This window comes from Medicago truncatula, chromosome 1, assembly GCF_003473485.1.
Source record: "Medicago truncatula cultivar Jemalong A17 chromosome 1, MtrunA17r5.0-ANR, whole genome shotgun sequence".
Classification (NCBI taxonomy): domain Eukaryota; kingdom Viridiplantae; phylum Streptophyta; class Magnoliopsida; order Fabales; family Fabaceae; genus Medicago; species Medicago truncatula.
The window spans coordinates 26,574,930-26,594,176 of NC_053042.1; the positions used below are offsets into that span (position 1 = coordinate 26,574,930).

General features: G+C 35.3%; 2 protein-coding genes and 2 long non-coding RNA genes across 9 annotated transcripts; 1 reads left to right on the plus strand and 3 right to left on the minus strand.

Moving 5' to 3' along the window:
- Window positions 1-523: 523 nt before the first annotated feature.
- On the minus strand, window positions 524-2,077 carry LOC25483511 (uncharacterized). Its single transcript, XM_013612207.3, has one exon. It carries the CDS (start codon window positions 1,806-1,808, stop codon window positions 780-782), a length of 1,029 nt encoding a protein of 342 aa, XP_013467661.1. The 5' UTR covers window positions 1,809-2,077; the 3' UTR covers window positions 524-779.
- Window positions 2,078-8,356: 6,279 nt separating this feature from the next.
- On the plus strand, window positions 8,357-18,766 carry LOC112416406 (uncharacterized). Of its 2 annotated transcripts, none has more exons than XR_005642130.1 (2): window positions 8,357-8,644; window positions 18,201-18,312. XR_005642130.1 is itself a non-coding variant. In XM_024770135.2 (2 exons), the coding sequence occupies exons 1-2, from the start codon at window positions 17,336-17,338 to the stop codon at window positions 18,650-18,652; spliced, it is 1,236 nt and encodes a 411-aa protein (XP_024625903.2). In that variant the 5' UTR covers window positions 17,118-17,335; the 3' UTR covers window positions 18,653-18,766. The 2 variants fall into 2 exon arrangements, 1 of the variants encoding a protein (XP_024625903.2); XM_024770135.2 differs by lacking the exon at window positions 8,357-8,644 and adding an exon at window positions 17,118-18,119 and having other exon boundaries at window positions 18,201-18,766.
- Window positions 9,504-11,029, minus strand: LOC112416401 (uncharacterized). Of its 3 annotated transcripts, none has more exons than XR_005642133.1 (8): window positions 10,949-11,029; window positions 10,768-10,864; window positions 10,635-10,675; window positions 10,414-10,552; window positions 10,227-10,313; window positions 9,972-10,031; window positions 9,793-9,879; window positions 9,504-9,712 (listed from the first exon to the last, which is right to left on the minus strand). It is a non-coding gene; the product is annotated as an uncharacterized lncRNA (long non-coding RNA). The 3 variants fall into 3 exon arrangements; XR_005642134.1 differs by having other exon boundaries at window positions 9,968-10,031; XR_005642131.1 differs by having other exon boundaries at window positions 9,972-10,313.
- On the minus strand, window positions 13,204-16,807 carry LOC25483512 (uncharacterized). Of its 3 annotated transcripts, XR_003006846.2 has the most exons (5): window positions 16,499-16,807; window positions 16,375-16,382; window positions 13,666-13,673; window positions 13,480-13,566; window positions 13,204-13,225 (listed from the first exon to the last, which is right to left on the minus strand). It is a non-coding gene; the product is annotated as an uncharacterized lncRNA (long non-coding RNA). The 3 variants fall into 3 exon arrangements; XR_005642135.1 differs by lacking the exon at window positions 16,499-16,807 and having other exon boundaries at window positions 13,666-13,788; window positions 16,375-16,416; XR_003006844.2 differs by lacking the exon at window positions 16,499-16,807 and having other exon boundaries at window positions 16,248-16,382.
- Window positions 18,767-19,247: the final 481 nt, after the last annotated feature.

Sequence of the window (19,247 nt, forward strand, 5' to 3'; positions counted from 1 at the left end):
AGAGACAATAAACAGCTAAAAACACACGATTTCGAAGTGCCATTCAGTGATTCAAATCCAGATCCTCAGAGATTTGGATCGAAGATGCTTAGTTTGCATTCTTGCAACATTGGAATTCTTTGGTCCCCAATGAATGAATTATTTTTCCATTCAAAAATGTGTCTGATAAGCTCATTGATCTCATTTGAACAAATAAGTATCCACTGTGCAGATTTTTTTTCAAACATTGCATCACTTTCCAAAACAAAAAAACATAAAAGGAAGTCATTGTTGTGTTCAGAACTAATCTACTCGAGTGTTTTGCCAACCTCGAAACAATTATACAGCCTAAATTCTAAGATGACACTGATATCTAAGAAGTTATAACTAAAACCAATTTGATTTCAATTTTGTTCCATCTCCATAGCTGAACTTAACATTTCTGATTGAATATGATAAACCAACAAAATCAACATATTTATTTAAAATTGAAAAAATAAAAACTAAGAACATGCCTCGAATCGAATATGATAAACCAACCAAATTAAAATATTTATATCATCATCATCATTCATATCATCATTATTCATATGACAATAAAGTAAATTTGCAGTTCCAAAACTGACACTAGAAATTTGTGACAGAAAAAACATAATGCTACTCCACCAGAAATATTATAAACAAAATTGTAAAATAAAAGCACGGTTCGACAAGAATTCAAACGAACTTGGATCCTATCTTTCGTAACCTAACGGTCTGCAATTGACTGCACCATAAAGCCGACTACATCTATTTTGAATTCAAGCTCCAACAGTGGTGGCTCCCCTCAACGCCTTCTCCAATTCCTTGCTCGCATCAGCCTCGGTCGATTTCCCAGGATAACCACTAAAATCTGACCCGGTTTTCTTCTCATTCTTTCTCCCCTCGAAGCTTTTCCCTCCTCCAATCCTTACACTAGCAAATTCTCTCCGAAGATCCTCGACAGCATTCCTCAGCAATCCATTTTCCGCCTGCAAAACCTCCATTTGCCTCTTCACAGCAAAACACGTCTCGGCCACATCAGCACTCGTTGGAACACCAACTCCAGCAGCACCAACCTTTCCTTTCTTCAAATTCTTTAAATTGCCACATTCTGCCGGCAAATGTTCCACCCCAATTTTATCCATCACAAGAAACGGAACCCTTCCAAACGCGCTTTCGCCCTTAACCTCAGCCGGAACCCTAACCCCCCATCTAAAATTCACCGCGGCACGTCCCCTAATTGGAACCCTAGTCCTCGCCGCAACTTCAGTCCCCGAAAACAACCCCGCAATAGCCCCAGCCGACGGCACCTTCCCAACACTAAACCCACCAATCACCGGAGATTCAACAAACTCAAATTTCGTATCATCATTCCCCAAAACGCCACCGTTTTGCGGAAAAGCATAACCCTTCACATCTAAAATCGAACTCTGAGTTTTCTTAAATGAAAAATCCCCAAACCTAGGTTTAAAATGAAGCATGAAAAGCGGTTGAGGCGAACCGGTTTTATCATTCCGGTTCAGCAAATTGAACTCGCAACTCATCAGCATAGAACTCGACATCGGTGAACCGAACGGTCCAGTGCCGGTTTTCACGATCAATGAAAACGGGTTTTGTGAGTCGTTGGGTCGGTAGGCGAGTTTCAACGTTGGACCGGATTGGAAGAAAGTTGAGAGATTAAGTGTTAATTCTTTAGAATCACCAGCAACGATTCCACTTTGGAATGGTGTTCCTAGAATACTTAAGGGTACTTTGGCTCTTAATAAGGGTTTCTTTTGTTCATCACGGAATTTCAATGAAGCTTTCATTTTGTTGTTGAGATTTGAATTGAGAATTGAGATTGGGATAGGGGTAAAAGGGTTTTATTTTATAGGGTTAGTTTGAGTGAAATTTTAGAATTGGAATTGAATGTTTTGAAGAAGGAGGAGAGAGATTAGGGATAGTTGTTGGGAGAGATGACGCCAAATATTATCGGTTTCATTTGGGTGTGAATGGAGAGTGAAGTGGTATGCTGTGATTTTCACTGTGAAATTGGAATTTGAGAGTGGTTAAAGGGTAACGCTCCGCTTCTTTAGCTGATTCTGCGGGTTTGTTATGGTTTATACTTAAACTTAACTTAATTCTCCTCTCGATCCTTTATTTTAAATTTTATGGTTAAGGTTCCGTTTGGATAAATAATTTATATAGATGTTTATAGTATTATGACTTATAATATTAAAGCTAGAGTACATCATAAGCTCTTGTATTTGATAAGCTATTTATGTTTGAATATTTTCACTAAAAAGTACTTACATAAATTTGAAGTGTTTAGATGTGACATTACATAAGCAATTATCGAAATTTTAAATATTTTTAATTTAACAAAAAAATCAAAGAATCGAATCACAATTGTCAAGATTTTTTTTTATAAAATTAATAAAGATGTAAAAAATAATATTATAATATATTAATTATATATATAGTATAATCAATATTCGTCCTTAAAAAAAATATCAATATTGCATATAAGACAAAATTAACATTCGAGGTGTAAATAAATAATCTAAACATCATCATACACAAGTATAATAATATATGATAAGCTTTCTTTTAAAAAAATATAATAATATAAATATAAACTTGAGAAATTATGATTGTCAACTTACCATATATATAGATATTAATGTACAGTTTGTTACCAAAAAAAGACAAGTTAAGTTTGTTTTTTTATTCAGTTTCTTTTTGTTACGTAACAAAAAAAATAATAAAAATCTTCCTTAAAAAAAATCTTAGTTACGTGTATTACTCTAGTAAGATAAGTATATAACAATTTTATTACTCATGCACAATAGAAGATAACTAACATTATTCTATGAATTTCTGCACAATTTCATTAAAAAAGACAAAAAATTACATAAAAATAGGGACCAAAAGTAGTTATTGAAAATTTTATAGGGACTAAAAGTTGAAGAAAAATTTTAGAGGGACTAAAATGAAAAGTTTGTATATTTATAGAGACCAAAAACATATTTAACCCTAAATTTTAACTCACAAAAATATTTTTTTTTAAGGTTTTGTTTGGTAAAAAAAATCTACAAGCTATATCTAATGACTGATAAGATAGTTGACAGTTGAAAAACTAGTTTATGATAGTTTATAGTTTAAAAGCTACTAATTTTAAATTAAAGTCTTTGATAAATTTAGTTGGTATAAATATAAAATTACTTAAAAGTACATCACATAAGAATGTTCAGATATATGTTGATGATATTGGTTTTGGTGGAATGTTGAATAAGATGGTTCAACATTTCATTCAGCAAATGCAGTCTGAGTTTGGGATGAGCTTAGTTGGTGAGTTGACGTATTTTCTTGGGCTTCAGGTTAAACAAATGGAGGATATTATCTTCATTTCTCAGAGTAAATATGCCAAGAACATTGTGAAGAAATTTAGCTTGCATAATGGTGCTCACAAGAGAACTTCAGCTGCCACTCACTTGAAGCTGACAAAGGATGAAAGTGGTATATCAGTTGATCAAAGCATGTACAGAAGCATGATTGGGAGTTTACTATATCTTACTGCAAGCAGGCCAGATATTACGTTTGTTGTAGGTGTGTGTGCAAGGTATCAAGCTGAACCAAAGATGAGTCATCTTACTCAAGTGAAGAGGATACTGAAATATATCAATAGCACCAGTGATTATGGGATCTTATACTCATACAGTGAAGACTCTAAGCTGGTGGGTTACTGTGATGCAGATCGGGCAGAAAGTGTTGATGACAGAAAAATTACCTCTGAAGGATGTTTCTTTCTAGGAAATAATCTGATTTCCCGGTTTAGTAAGAAACAAAACTGTGTGTCTCTATCTACTGCTAAAGCTGAACACATAGCAGCCGGGAGTAGTTTGTTCTCAACTTGTTTGGATGAAGCAGAAGTTGAAGGGGTATAATGTTGAACAATATGTTCTAACCTTATATTGTGACAACCTAAATGCTATATATCAACATTTCCAAGAATCTTATTCAACATAGCAGAACAAAGCACATTGACATTCGACATCATTTCATCAGAGATCTTGTTGAAGAAAAGGTTATGACACTTGAGCATGTTGACACAGAGGAGCAACTGGTAGATATTTTCACCAAGGCTTTAGATGCTAAACAATTTGAAAAACTAAGGGGCAAGTTGGGAATTTGCCTACATGAGGAGACTTGATCATATGTGTTGTAAGACGTGTTATCAAATCTCTTTTTGCACGTCTTTGATTTGTGGGGTATACTGCACTGAAATACTCCTGATGTTTGTTTGGTATATTTTGTGGCTAAAAAGGGGGAGAAAACTATTATATCTATACTCCTTATGCCTATATATGTGCTTCTGCATGTATCTTTGTGTCTGCATTTATTTTGCAGCTTTATGTATGATATGCCTATTATGCATGTTTGCCTGTATTCTCATGTTGTTGCATTTACTTTTCAACTATTTCAGGTTTGTGTAGATGTTGTTACTGATGTTGCAACATCTCTATATTGTCTGAGAATTTATTTTTCTCAGCTTTTATTGTGTACATGTTCCTTGCTGATGTTCTCTGGAATATTGGAACATGTCTGTGAAGGTTAGTGTAGATGTTAGCACTGGTGCTACAACATCTCTATGTTGATCTGAGAATTTATTTTTTCTCAGAATATTCAAGTGTACATGTTCCCTGCTGTTGCTTTATATTATGGAACATGTTTATGTGTATGACTTTTAAAAGTCTAGGTGTTTCTGTGTGACCATTGATAGGTTTGTTGATAGGTCAGCTAGTTGGTGAATATTCCTTGAAAGATTCTATGTCCAGATTCTGAATTTATTGTCTATGCATTAGGAGTTTTTGAGTGTTCAGAATATCTATATGCATGTATCCAGGGGAGTAATGGAATATTCTTGTAAGTAGTCACTCATAGGTTCTCATATTCAGGGGGAGTGATACTTCTATGTGTGCTTGTGCTAGTCCAAGCTGGATGAAAGGATGTTAAGCGAGATGTTTAAACATCCATGTCTGTCACTTTTAAGTATGATAATTTATTTTTCCCTTGCTTCTATTTATGGTTGGTGACAATACTCTGAAGACATCCATGCATGTCACTTGTAAGTATGAGAATTTGTTTTTCATGCTTCTATTTGTGGTTAGTGACAGTGCTATGTAAGTATGGGAAATTTATTTTTTCCCTTGCTTCTATGCATGATAGGTGATCATGTATGATGTGGTATAGGTTGTTGGAACATCCTATTCTGTAGGTTTGGAAATTTATTTTTCCTTGCCTCTATGTGTGGCAGGTACTCATGTCTGTGGGAAGTTATCTTCCCTTGGTGTAGCATAGGATTTCTCCTCTGCTCTTTATGGTGAAGGATGTGTGAACATCCACTGTATGGAAACTTATGTTTCCTGTCTGTAGCATAAGTTTTTATTTTTCCTCTGGTCTATGTTGTGAAGGATGTCGAAACATCCATTGTTTGTGGGAACTTGTGTTTCCTCTCTGTAGCATAGGAATTTATTTTTCCTCTGCTCTTATGAGACTATGCATATATCTTATTCGCTGCTGCATGTCTCTGATAAGTGTAATACCTCTACCAGCAGAAGCTGTGATTGAAGACTCGTGAGGTATTCTAGTAAGCACACGTCTGTTACTTCTTTAGTGATACTGCCTGCTACTTCTTCTTCTTGAATATGTGTTCGTGATGACTTGAGGAAGTGTATCTAAGGTATCCCTTTAGATTATTTGTGCTAGCTGTTTCTTCATAGGTATGTGTTCATGCTCTTGGAGAAATAGTCTTCTGTATCCCTCTTTATTCTTTGGAGTTGACCTTAATTTGTTTTAGCCAAAAATTTGTCAAAGGGGGAGATTGTTGGGTATTTGTATTGGCTGCATTGTTGCTAAAATAAATATCCTTGTTGTGTAAGTTGTTGGATACTATGTTCCAACATCCTGGCACGGTTCAGTGTGCCTGAGTTCTTGCCTACTTGTACGCGCGTCCTTTATTGTTTAAGGAAACAATATTTCCTTAACTTATTGACCAAGCAACACACATATCTTTGAAGAATCAGTGAGTTCTCATATAGTTTTTAAACAACCCGTGTGTTGCACACAACTAACAAGCATACTTAAACAACTTATTAAAAGTGTTTAAAGCTTCATAGCAACAATGATTTCACAAATCATCTCTAAAGATTCCTAAAATCTTTAAGAGTGTGAAGCAAACTTCTCTTATCTTTTTAAAGATAATCTTCTTCATCTCTTCTTCTTCATCTTGTCCTAATTCTTTCAAACTTCTAAATAAATTGTAAGAGAAAAATCTCATCTAACTTTAAGAGTATTAAAGTGTAGGTTGAGTAGAAAGTTGTAAAGTCTTGTGCGACTTAGCAAAAAAAGTTGGGAGCAGGGGCGGATTTACCACCCAGCTAGCCTGGGCACACAGCCTAGGCTCAACCCATACTAAGGAGCGGATCTCCTTGGGGACCTATGAGAGCCATGACATCCCCCAGATTTCCTATACATACGATATTAGGCATAAATATATCACAAATTTTCGTTGGTTGCAATGGAAGGGTGACCGAGCTTTCAGCGAATTGTCACAGGTTTGAGTCCTGCTCCTGCCTATTTTTAATATTTCTAGTATATTTTTTATAGTTTATTCAAAAAAATCACTAGACTATTAATCACTCATTGTTTTTTAATGAAACTGTTTAATTTATATTACAAATTATTTTGGCTCCCCCAACAAATTATTTTGGCAAGTTATGTTTCATCTCTCTTATTTTAAATTGTACTTTTATCGACAAAATAACGAGCCTATTATATTTTGATTTATGTCTATTTATATATTGTGGCACATGTGAATTTGAGGTCAAAATTTTGCCTAGGCTCGATAAAATTTATGGTTCCGCCACTGGTTGGGAGCCTGCTGAGGCGTAGAGAATACAGGTTGTAATTGTTCTAAGGGAACAAGGTTGTTCGGTGCTAGAGTTGAGAAGTTATCTTAAGCATCATGGTGGAAATTCTCACAAGATTGTGAGGAGTGGTATTGAATTTTGGGGTCTAACACATCCTTACAGAACCGACTTGTAAGGTAAGGAGTGTCTCCTCTTTATAAGGGAACAAGGTTGTTCGGTGCAGGAATTGAGAGGTTATCTCAAGCATCATAGTGGAAATTCTCACAAGATTGTGAGGAGTGGTATTGAAATTTGGGGCCTAACTCATCCTTACAAAACCGGTTTGTGAGGTGAGGAGTGCCTCCTCTTTATAAACTCTCATCTATCTGATGTGGGACTTGGGTTTTTCCCAATACACCCCAGTCTCGCCCAACACTCTTTGGGCTTGGTGCGCGAATAGGTTTAGGCAGCCCTTAAATTTTCAAAAGATTGTTCGGTGCAGGAATTGAGAAGTTATCTCAAGCATCATAGTGGAAATTCTTACAAGATTGTGAGGGGTAGTGAAATTTGGGGCCTAACTCATCCTTACAAAACCGGCTTGTGAGGCGAGGAGTGTCTCCTCTTTATAAAGTCTCATCAAGAGTCTCATTTATTTGATGTGGGACTTGGGTTTTTCCCAATACACCTCCGTCACGCCCAACACTCTTTGGGCTTGGTGCATGAATAGGTTTAGGCAGCCCTTGAATTCGACAAGCTTTGATACCATATTGAAATTTAGGGCGTAACGCATCCTTACAAATCCAGCTTGTGAGGTGAGGAGTGTCTCCTCTTTATAAACTCTCATCTATACGATGTGGGACTTGAGTTTTTCCCAATAAGTGGATTAGCCCATATTAGATGAACCACTATAAATTTTGTGTATTCTTCTTCTCTTCCTTAGACTCTTTACGTTCAGTAAACACAACACACACAATCATTTACATTTAGTATATTGTTTTTTTTTTACACTAACAGTTCATAACATTATGAATTCAGTTTTCAATTTAACCATTCCAAATTTCAATTTAAGAATTATTCTTTAAAGTACAATACATGATTAAAATTTAAAAGGGTCACAATTCAAACCCCCATTTCTTATGACTATTATATCTACTTTAACCATATGTATGTAGAAGAATTTAGTTTGGTTGTTAGGATTAAAAGTTTGGTTTGTTAACGTACTTTTGATTTCTAATTTTTTTTATGTAAATTGATAGCATGTATTTAACTTTCAAAATGTAAATGATTATTGTTCCAACTCATAATAAATTGGAATCTTGTTGTTTCAAAATTTTAATGAAGCTTAATTTAGGGGGTGTTTGTTTGAGAGTAGTAAAAATAATTCCAAGGAATCTAAGGTTGGAATTAAACATTCCTTTGTTTGGTAAGTGGGAACCACACAAATATGTCAAGGAATGCAATTTCCCATGAAAGCCATCTACCCATGTTTTCCCCCATTTCTTCCCCACGTTCACCCTTTTTTCCATCCCTTTTATTCCCATGAGATAGCTTGGGAAAGTTTTATTCCCAGGAAATGGAAACCCATGATCTTGAATAAAATACCATATTTTCCCTTGCCATTCCCGCTAAATTTTTCTCTGCTATTCCCGCTAATTTTTTCACCCATGATCTTCTATAAAAAGGAAACCCATGATCTTTGTAGTGTTCATCAACTGCTTGCTGTTTGAGTTTTGGATTTCACTCTTCTCTTCAAGGTACCATCTAATTTCATTTTAATTCTTCCATTACTCAACATAGATTTGGTGATTTATATCATTTCTCTGTTTTTTTTTTTGTCTTCTGATGTTGCTTATTGCTTTGTTACTAAATGAATTTGTCATTTCTCTGTTTGCTTATTGCTTCTGATGTCGCATAATTTATCTGTTTGCTTTTTGTTCTTTTTTTGTGAGAATTTTAACCCAACATTGTTACTTAATGAATTAGTCATGTACAAATTCAATTGTTTTAAATTGTAGATTTAATACAATAATAAATTGCTAGTACGGGAAAATTATGTATCAGAATTTTAAACTGTAGATTTTAAAGTGTATGAACTATGAAGTATATATCAGAATTTAACTCCTTTAAAATAAGTGAAAAAAGAAAATAGTTATTATATATGTATGTGGAGTATCAAAGTGCTCATAATCTCAATCATTAAATACATTGTGTACCTGGAACTAGGGGTGGACATCGGGCGGGTTCGGGCCCAAAGTGGCAGCCCATCCCAACCCGAAGGGTTCAAACCTCTGGCCCAATTGTGCCCAAAACTAGTAAGCGGGTAGTTCGGGTTCGGGTTACCGGGTTGTGCGGGTTACCGGGCAGATATATACGGGTTGGACCTTATCTGGCCCAACATGATTTTGAAAGCCCAATTGAATTTTTTTAAATTGTTGTGTTTTTTTATATATAAAAATGAGGCCATCTGCCACGTTTATATAGATTTGCTGGATTTTTAACTTATAATGTGAAATTAAGAATTTGAACTAGATATTTAAAACAAAGAGGATCAATTGTTGACCATCTTTCAAATTATCAAACACAAACAACAATGACATTTAAATTTGTACTAGATTAAAACTAACAAGTTAAAATTATCAATACAACACACAATACATATAAAGAAGGATAGGAGATGCATAAATAACATTGCAGCCCATTGTAAAGATTTAAATAGTACAATCATCCAGATGGAAAATAAAAGTCTTTAGTATCAGCTGTAGCAGCATTATGCATTATATAATGCATTGTTCAATATCAAGTTAATTCAAATGGAGCACCATCTACACAATAAAAACAAGACATTAGATAAACTATAATTATACAACCAGAACAAATAAACTAAACTTGATAAAATACTTACATCATCCAAAGTAAAGTGCATCTTGATACTTTGAGATTCAAAGCAAATTTGCACATCAATAGAGAGCAATGGCAGGCTTAACAAAAGCTGCAAATACAAAAATAGTAAGCCAATAGCATAAAAATGATGAAAATATTGATACCAATTCAAACCACAAGACTTTGAGGAAAAATACCTACATATTATCAACAAATGAAAATCACAAGCTGCTCAATTTTACTCAAATTAATCTTCTGGTTCTGCATAATCAAAATTAGATGATATCGGTATTCAACCAAAAGAAGAGAAAATCAAAAGAAAAGCCAAAGGCCCCTTGTTACAAAAAGACACATACTTGCCTCAAAACCAACACAATACTCACGCTGCTACCAGCAACAAACAGACCCACTAAGCAGATAAAAACACTCAGAAAAAACTCCCACATCAGACCATACCTGAGGCAGTACCAATGATTCAAATCTCAACAAACTGTTCTCCAAATCAGCCATAGCCATAATAGTAAAAACAGCTACAAAATAGTCCTTGTGATAACAAAATAGAAATATGTAATTAAGATTTTATTGTGAACAAAATCAAACACAGTTGTGTAATAAACAAAAACAATAAATTGAGATTTTATACCTCCAAAGCTGCTCATAATCACAAAAGTTATGCTGCTACTTATGCTCAAAAAGTCACAACATTATGTGATAACAAGGTTGGTGTCGTCCAAAAAAACATTCATATCCCACCTTTAAATTATATGCATAAGGCAACAACACTACACAATAAAATAGATATAGATATGTTAGGATTTCAACATAAGTAAATATTATTAGATTAAAAGAGGGTTAATAATATACCTATGACAAAAAGTTGTTATGCCAAGCCAAAAAATCAAAAGCTGCAAGAAAAGCAGAGTATTAGACAATATTGAACAAAAATTAAATTGTTTCAAACTGTAAAAAAGATTAACATAAAAATATGTAAACTTACATCCAAATTCATCATACACAGTCAGGTGGTTGTGATGATGAGCAACCAGCAGCAGCTGCATTTGCAGATCCTTCTCCAACAGATATTTTTTGAAACTCTACACATATTCAAGTATGCAAATTTTTAGAATCATTTAAATTTATTATATGGTTGTTGTTTAGCAATAATAAAAATATTTCACCTGCTATGATGTCTTCAGAAAGCTCAGTCTCCTCCATAAGTTGCAAGTCTTTAAAGTAAGTGAACGACGGTTTCAACCAATTTTAAGTACAAATTAATGCCTCTGCCATTTCTTCCTTTAGAGAGGTCCTGTAGGTTTCTATGACTCTCCCCCCCTGTGCTGAAAGCACTTTCTGAAGCAACTGTAGACATCGGTATGGCCAAAATATCCTTTGCCATGGTAGATAAAATGGGGTCTTGACTTGAATTATTTTTCCACCACACAAGAATGTCAAAATTATCAGTCCGCTTGACACACTTGCTGTTAATATACCCATCAAGCTCATTCTGTAGGTCAATTGAGTTTTGCTCCTCCAAATGTTGGTCAAAAGCATTGGCCCTTGCCATATCCGAAGGGCGGCGGGCGGCAACAGTTGTATTGGTTTCAACATGGGTAATTGTTTCTCTACCACTAGCAAGTGGTTGTGCATTGTTGATAGTCGGGTCATGGGCTTTCTTATACCAAAAGTACAATTTATCTAGATTCTCCCTAATAGATTTAACCAACTCTTTGGCAAACACAGGTCTATCATAATACATTTCATTATTAAAAACCCACTCAATATATCTCAACTTGTATCGCGGGTCAAAGATGGTGCCAAAATACAAAAGATTGTTCATGTTAGCAATGTTCTCCCAATATTTGTTGTACATAGCCATCATTTCCATACCCACACTTGCAAAAATTGAGTTTAAGTCCATAGTGGCACGCTTCAGCTCAACATAAATTGAGGAAATTTGGTGAAAGGCTGTATGTATACTCACATGTTGGGAGGTTGAAAACAATTGTGTTGCCTCATAAAACATCTCCAAAAAAACACAAAAAGCCCTTGCATTCTCCCAATCATCACTCGTTGGTGGACCAACAGGTCCAAAGTATTCCCTATAACTAGAATCTTCGTCTTCAAGCTTTTCAAAAGCTACTTGAAACTTTATAGCACTACTCAGCATAAACAATGTTGCGTTCCAACGAGTTGAAACATCAAGAGACACTAGTTTTTTAGATGTTATTCCAGCAAATTCGATACACTCTTTGAACTTGGCAACCCTTTGAGGAGAAGATTTTACAAACCTAACAGCATCTCTGACACGAGTAATGGAGGTATGTTTTTCTTTCAAACCATCCAAAACCACCAAGTTCAAGATATGTGAACAACACCTCATATGGAAACAAGACCCATCCCCCATCAGCCCATTCATTGTTTTAATCTTTTTTTTCAAATAAGTCACGGCTACATCATTAGCTGATGCATTATCAACAGTTACAGAGGACACACATCTAATCCCCCAATCCCTAAACTCCTCTTCAATCTTCCTACCTACAGTCTCACCCTTGTGGTTTGGGATTACAGCGAAGCTGATTATTCTTTTTTGATACTTCCAATCATTATCCACAAAATGTGCCGTAAGGGTCAAGTAGTTAAGGTTTTGAAGAGAGGTCCAACAATCGGTAGTAAGTGCTACCCTGTTGCAGTCAGACTTAAAGAAAACTTTTAATTTTAGTTTTTCATCCAAGTACAACTGAAAACAATCCCTGGCAATTGTCCTCCTAGAAGGAATAATAAACAAAGGTTGCATCGTATTACTGTAGTGTTTAAATCCTTCTCCCTCAACTGTCCTAAATGGCTTCTCATCTAAAACTATATAAACTGCCAAAGACTTCCTACAAGCAAGCTGGTTAAATCTAGAGCTAACCGGAACCAAACTAGAACCCTCAATAGCTGGATATGAAAAAATGGTTTGGTTGGGGCCATTTTTTAGAAAACATTGAAGGATATGACATTTAGTCATATGTGTGTTCAAGTTGGTGGTACCATGAGTCTTAGGGTCACACAGGTATCTTTGGTGACAATGTTTACAAGCAGCAGTTGGTTTGTCAACCTCACTATCAGGTAACCTTATAAAGTGTTCCCAGCAAGCCGCTGTTTTCCTAGGACCATTTGCATTAGCCTTTCTCTTCTTTAATGGTTGAGTATTAGTTAGTTCAGGTCCAGCAACCTGAGTTGATGGTGCTGCACCAGCTTCATTAATCATAGTTTGAGTTGATGCTGCCGCACCAGCTTCATTATTTAAAAATTTATTAGATGAGTATTAAATATTTAAGGGTGTGTATTAATAGATATAAAGTGTGTTTATTAGATTTAAAGTGTGTTTATTAATCATTTACCCCAACTTTATGACTGTAATAATGTTTAAGGGTGTGTAAAAAAGTTTTAAGTGTGTATAGTAATCATTTAGCCTGTCCTCAAGCATAAAAAACTCAGCAGCCATAGCCATTAAAAGTCATGCATAAATTCAACAAAGTGTGCATAAAGACATGGATAAAATCAGCAAACATGAGCATAAACGACTCAGCAGCCATAGGCATTAAAAATCATGCATAAATTTAACAAAGTGTGCATCAAAGCCATGAATAAACTCAACAAGCATGAGCATCAACAATTCGGCAGCCATACAGTATACACAAATGACAAGGCAACATAATATACTTACAATGCTCTCCTTGTTCATTAACTCCTCCACTTGCTACAGTCCTTGCACCTGGGCTTTGAATGCTATTAACCTCTTGATTCATCTTTCCTAGACATAATATCAAAAGATCAGTTAGCGGTGAAATAGAAGATACATAGAGATATCTTTATTATCGAAGGTTAAAACATGGGACAAAACTATATGTACCTTCAAATCTTCAGCAGATGCATAAGCAGCAGAGATAAGATTGAAACAAAAAAAAAAAAAATGTTAGAAGCATTAAGTGAAAAAATCAAAGCTCAAAATATGAAAAATGTAACAAAAACCAACCTTCAGATTTGAAGTGTAACGCCCCATTTTTATTTAATTATTTTTAGTTGATTTAAAGTCTTTTTATATGATTTTTAAATGATTTACGTTGATTTTGTGGTGTGGTATATTTTATTAAATGACTATTTTATTATTTAATAGAATAAGTGAGAAATAGGATTTAATTGGAGTTTGGGGGTTTTACGAGAATTAAGTAAACTTAGGGGGAGTAAAGTGAATATTGGGAAGATTATATTTATAAAAGAATTAGAAAATAGAAGTGAGGGAAGCAGTTTTTACGTACAACAGAGAAAAGGGAGAAAAGTCAAGAAAAGGGAAGAGAACAAAGAAGGGCTGCGATTTCGATTATCTAAGGTAAGGGTGAGGCTAACTTACATTAATTTTAGTGTATATGATTCTGATTATGTTTTAACAAAAGTTATGAACAATTTGGATAATTGGGAATTAGGGTTATGATGAGAATTGATGATTAAATGATGGAATTAGGGTGAATTGATGTAGTAATGATGAACAGACCTTAGATGTTTCATATATTGGTGTTTAGAATCAGTTTTAAGGTGAGAACAATGGGTTTGGGTGAATTTTTGAGAAAAACTGTAACCTGGCCGTACTGTTATTCATCGCTCGCCTCCCGAGTGATGAACCTCGCCATAGCGAGTGATGAAGATCATCGCTCGCCTCGCGAGCAGGAGTGGTCGCCTCGCGAGTTGCATTTCGCAGCTCGCCATAGCGAGAAAGTTTACTCGCCGTAGCGAGTGTGGGCAGAGAGCTTGCAAGATTTTGTGTTTTTGAGCTGTGAGTTTAACCTTGGATGTTTATGAGGGCCTGAACATGTACTCTAATGATTAGGCAAAGTTTTAGAATGAGATTGAACACGGGAATGAGACAGAATGGATTCTTGAGCGTTTTACCCCAACTCGCCGTGGCGAGTAGAGGCTCTCGCCTCGCGAGCTAGTGCTTTACAGACTGCCGTGTTTAGGTTTCTTGTGGTTTTGTCACACGAGTAGTTGTGAGTTGAACTTTGGGATAACAATGAAAGACGTATAGGATATAAATGATGAACTGTGAAGCTGGTCATGGCAAATTGAGGTTATTAATGTGATAAAATTGTATAAGTAATACTTAGATTATGTGAAAATGCTAGACATCATTGAATTGTATAAGATATTGTTATATCATGCTGTCGTATACTGTTGTGTTGCCGTTGATTGATTATGATTGTTAATGATCGCTGATTTATACTTAACTGCATTCAATTAGAATGAACAATGTGTTGGTTCGAGTTGTAAGTGGCGAGCTGTCGTTCCAAGTAACGGAGTCATAGGTGGTTGATGTTGATCGAGTTGGGGAGTGAGTCATAGTTATTATGCACGGTCGTTGTCGTTGCCTATGTTGTCGTTGTCGTAGTTGAGTTGTATGCTGATATACACAAGTTGAGTCCTTCATGATTAGGAAACCGTTGAGGGCTCATGCCCTGGAATGTTAATCATTCAACCGTTGAGGGCTCATGCCCTGGAATGCCTTGTCATTCAAATTGTTGAGGGCTCATGCCCTGGAATGCTTTGTCATTCAACCGTTGAGGGCTTATGCCCTGGAATGTTCATCATTCAAATTGTTGGGGGCTTATGCTCCGGAATGCTTAGTCATTCAACACGTTGAAAATAGTACCACGTTGTAGTTGTTGTTGTTGAGGTTGTCGTTGATGTAGTTGCTGTTGATGTAGTTGTTGAGGTTGTTGTAGATGTCGTTGTAGACCATGTAGTGGTCGTTGTCGTTGACGGAGAGATTGAGTCGTTGTTGTCACTATTGGTTGATTTAGTAAGTGTTGTTAAAGTTGAAGAATCATGAATATCATTGTTGATTATATATTGTTAATTATGTTTATTTAATTAAGTTGTTAAATGCAGTTGATGATTATATATACATCTATTATTATTGTTTGTGAATCTCACCCCTTCTGTTTGAATGTTGCCTCGACCGTGGGTAACGTGCAGGTATTTCTGAGTAGTAGGTGCGGTGGCTCAACTGTCTAGGGCTCTGATACGTTCGGGATGGGGATTAGATATATTCATTTTCATTCCTTATGTATCAATTTTGGAACATGTCTTTGGAATTTTATTGTGATGGAATAAAGCCTTGAAAATTAATTATGTTGAGGCCTTCGTGCCAGATTTAGTGAAGGATGTTTAATGTCGAAAAATATTCCGCTGCAATTTATTGAGGTTAAATTAAATAGTTTTATATTCTATTTAAGAAATTTTGAAAAGCAGTGTAACACTCCGTTGTTGATTTAAACTCTGATTTTATTTATAAATATAATTGTTGGGAAGTCGGGGTGTTACATGAAGCATGCGCGGGACAGAGATTATGTGAATCATGAAACAAAAACAAAAGCAAATAGTCAGAAACACTAAATCAAAGGTTATAAAAATACAAACATAAAAAACAGCAGATCTTACCTTTAAATTTGAAGCATATGTAGAGCATGGATGTGAATCATGAAACAAAAACAAAAGCACGTGGTCAGAAATTCATAAACCCTAAATAAAAATAAAAATTACGAAAATTAAAAACAAAATATCTAACCTTTGAATCTGAAGCATATGCAGAGCAAAGACGTGATTCATGAAACAAAAAATAAAAACAGTCACACCCCTAAATCGAACAAAAATAAGAAAAAATGATAAACATTAAAAAGAGAAAATCTAACCTTTGATTTGAGAATAGTAACACAGAGAGTCAACAAGATCAAGATCTGGGTTCGTGGATGATTCAAGTTCGATTGTCACTTAAATCCTTTGTTTTAAGTGACAGAGAAAGGCGTAAAACAAAGGGAATCAAGTTGGAAAGTGGTGATTCATGTTGGTAGGAGGATTTGATGGTGAGGTGGTTGTGGTTAGAAGCGACGGCGGCGGCGGCACTGGCACTAGGGTTTGAAGAGGAAGGTGAAAGAGTGTGTGTGTGCGGCGAGAGAAGAAATGAAATGAAGAATGAGTCTTCTAGGGTTAGTGAGTATGTCTCCCCACTCTTCAATATTAAAACGACGTCGTTTTAACAATCCAATACGAGCGGGTTCGGGTACCCGCGGGTGAAGGTCCGTTACCCGCCTACACCCATGTATACCCTTGTGAACCCGCGTTTATGACCCGTTTGACTCACGGACCCGCTTTAACCCACTCAGCTCGGGTTTTTTTCGGTTTTTTCCGGGTTGGGCCGGGTCGCGGGTCCTTGTCCAGCCTTACCTGGAACCGTGTAGCCATAGGATACAACAACTGAGCTCCTAGTTGTATTGTTAAAACTTAGCAATTTGATAGTGAAAATCTGTAAGATGTGGTACATAATCTAAGTCAAGTAGTATGATGTTCAATGTTATATCTCTGTGCACAATTTGACATTCTTTTGTTTTTTCCATCATGATATTCCCAAGTGTGAAATATTATCTAAGAAAGTGAGATTTGTCAAATTTGGAATCACTATGTATTTGGATGTTTGTGCTCTGTTTAGAATGTTATATATGGTGTAATTCCTATGTCTCTAATATAGTATTATGATGTGCAGCAATTTTTTGTTTTTAATCATGACACATTTGATGGAAATACGTGAAAAGAAGAAAAAAATTATAGCAATGTTTATGATATATATGGAGATGTTGAATTACTTTATGTTGATGACAATTGTGTTATGCTACCTTGAGTTAAGTAAGCGTTCAAAAAAGCAAAAAAGGTCATGGAATTTTTATGAAAGAAGTTTAATTAGAGAAGTCCATTTTCGTAGAATTATTTACATAAGTGATTTGGCTTGCATTGAAAATACAAGGATGGATAGAGCTGCTTTCCATAAACTATGTGACATGTTGCAAGTTATTGGTGGATTGCTTCCTACTCGACACATGTGTGTGGAGGAGTTGGTGGCCATGTTTTTACATATATTGGCACATCATGTTAAGAATAGATTGATTAGAAGACAATTTGTTAGGTCATGTGAAACGATTAGTAGGCATTTCAGTAATGTATTATTGGCAGTTTTGAAGTGTCATAAAGAATTATTAAAACAACCTAAACCAATTTTGGAGGGCAACACAGACGAACGATGGAAATACTTTAAAAATTGTTTAGGAGCTCTTGATGGCACTTACATCAAGGTCAATGTGCCGGAAGCTGACAAAAGTAGATATAGAACAAGGAAGGGTGAGATAGCTACAAATGTGTTAGGTATATGCTCACCAGATTTACAATTCATATATGTTTTGCCTGGTTGGGAGGGATCAGCTGCTGACTCTAGAGTCCTTAGAGATGCTATTTCTCGACCAAATGGTTTAAAGGTTCCTCATGGTACAATAGTATAAATTAATATAAAAATAAAATATGTCTTGCATAGTTTATGGATTTTAACTTCAGTTTTATTTATGATAGGGTATTATTATTTATGTGATGCTGGATACATGAATGGAGAAGGATTTCTTACTCCTTATAGAGGTCAAAGGTATCACCTTAGTGAGTGGAGGAATGGATTACAACCATCTACACCTAAAGAATTTTTCATTATGAAACATTCTTCAGCTAGGAATGTAATAGAAAGATGTTTTGGACTTTTGAAAGGACGTTGGGCTATATTGAGAGAGAAGTCATTTTATCCTGTAAAAACTCAAGGAAGAATAATAGCAGCTTGTTGTCTTCTACATAATCATATTCGCAAGGAAATGGCATTGGATCCTTTGGAATTGAATTTAGGAGATGATGAGTTCTCTGATGAAGTCATGTCCAGTGACATGATAACTACGGTGGAGCCAAGTACGACATGGAGTCAATGGAGAGATAGTTTTTCATTAGATATATTTAATAGCTGGAGAGGTGGAAATCATTGAAAATTTTCATGTTTTTTATTTGACATTTCAATTTGATTGTAATTTTTATTTTCAGTGTACTGTTGACTTTGATTTAAAAGTTTTATTAATCAAATATGTTTCTTTTTATGAGTTTTTATTTGTAAAATATGTACTTGTAATATGATTTTATTTATTGTTTATTGTTATATATTTTGACATGCACGCACTTGTTGAGTTGTTGAATAGATGGACGGGTCGTCTGAAAATCAAAATGTAAGAATCACAAAGCGACAATGGACTCCTAAAGAAGATGGAGTATTGGTGGAAGGTTTGTTGAAATTAGTGGACGAGGGTTGGAAGGCTGATGCAAACTCATTTAAACCTGGGTATACTAAAGCTTTTGAGAAATATATTCACAACAAATTCCCAGGTTGCACACTAAAAGCTACCCCACATATTGAATCAATAGTGAAATTGCTTAAAAGACAATATTCTGCAATCAAAGATATGTTGGGTCCAGGTGCAAGTGGTTTTGGGTGGAATGATGCTAAAAAGATGATTAAAGTATAGAAGGAGATTTATCGTCAATGGTGCAAGGTAATATAAGATATACTATTCCACAATTGATAAATTC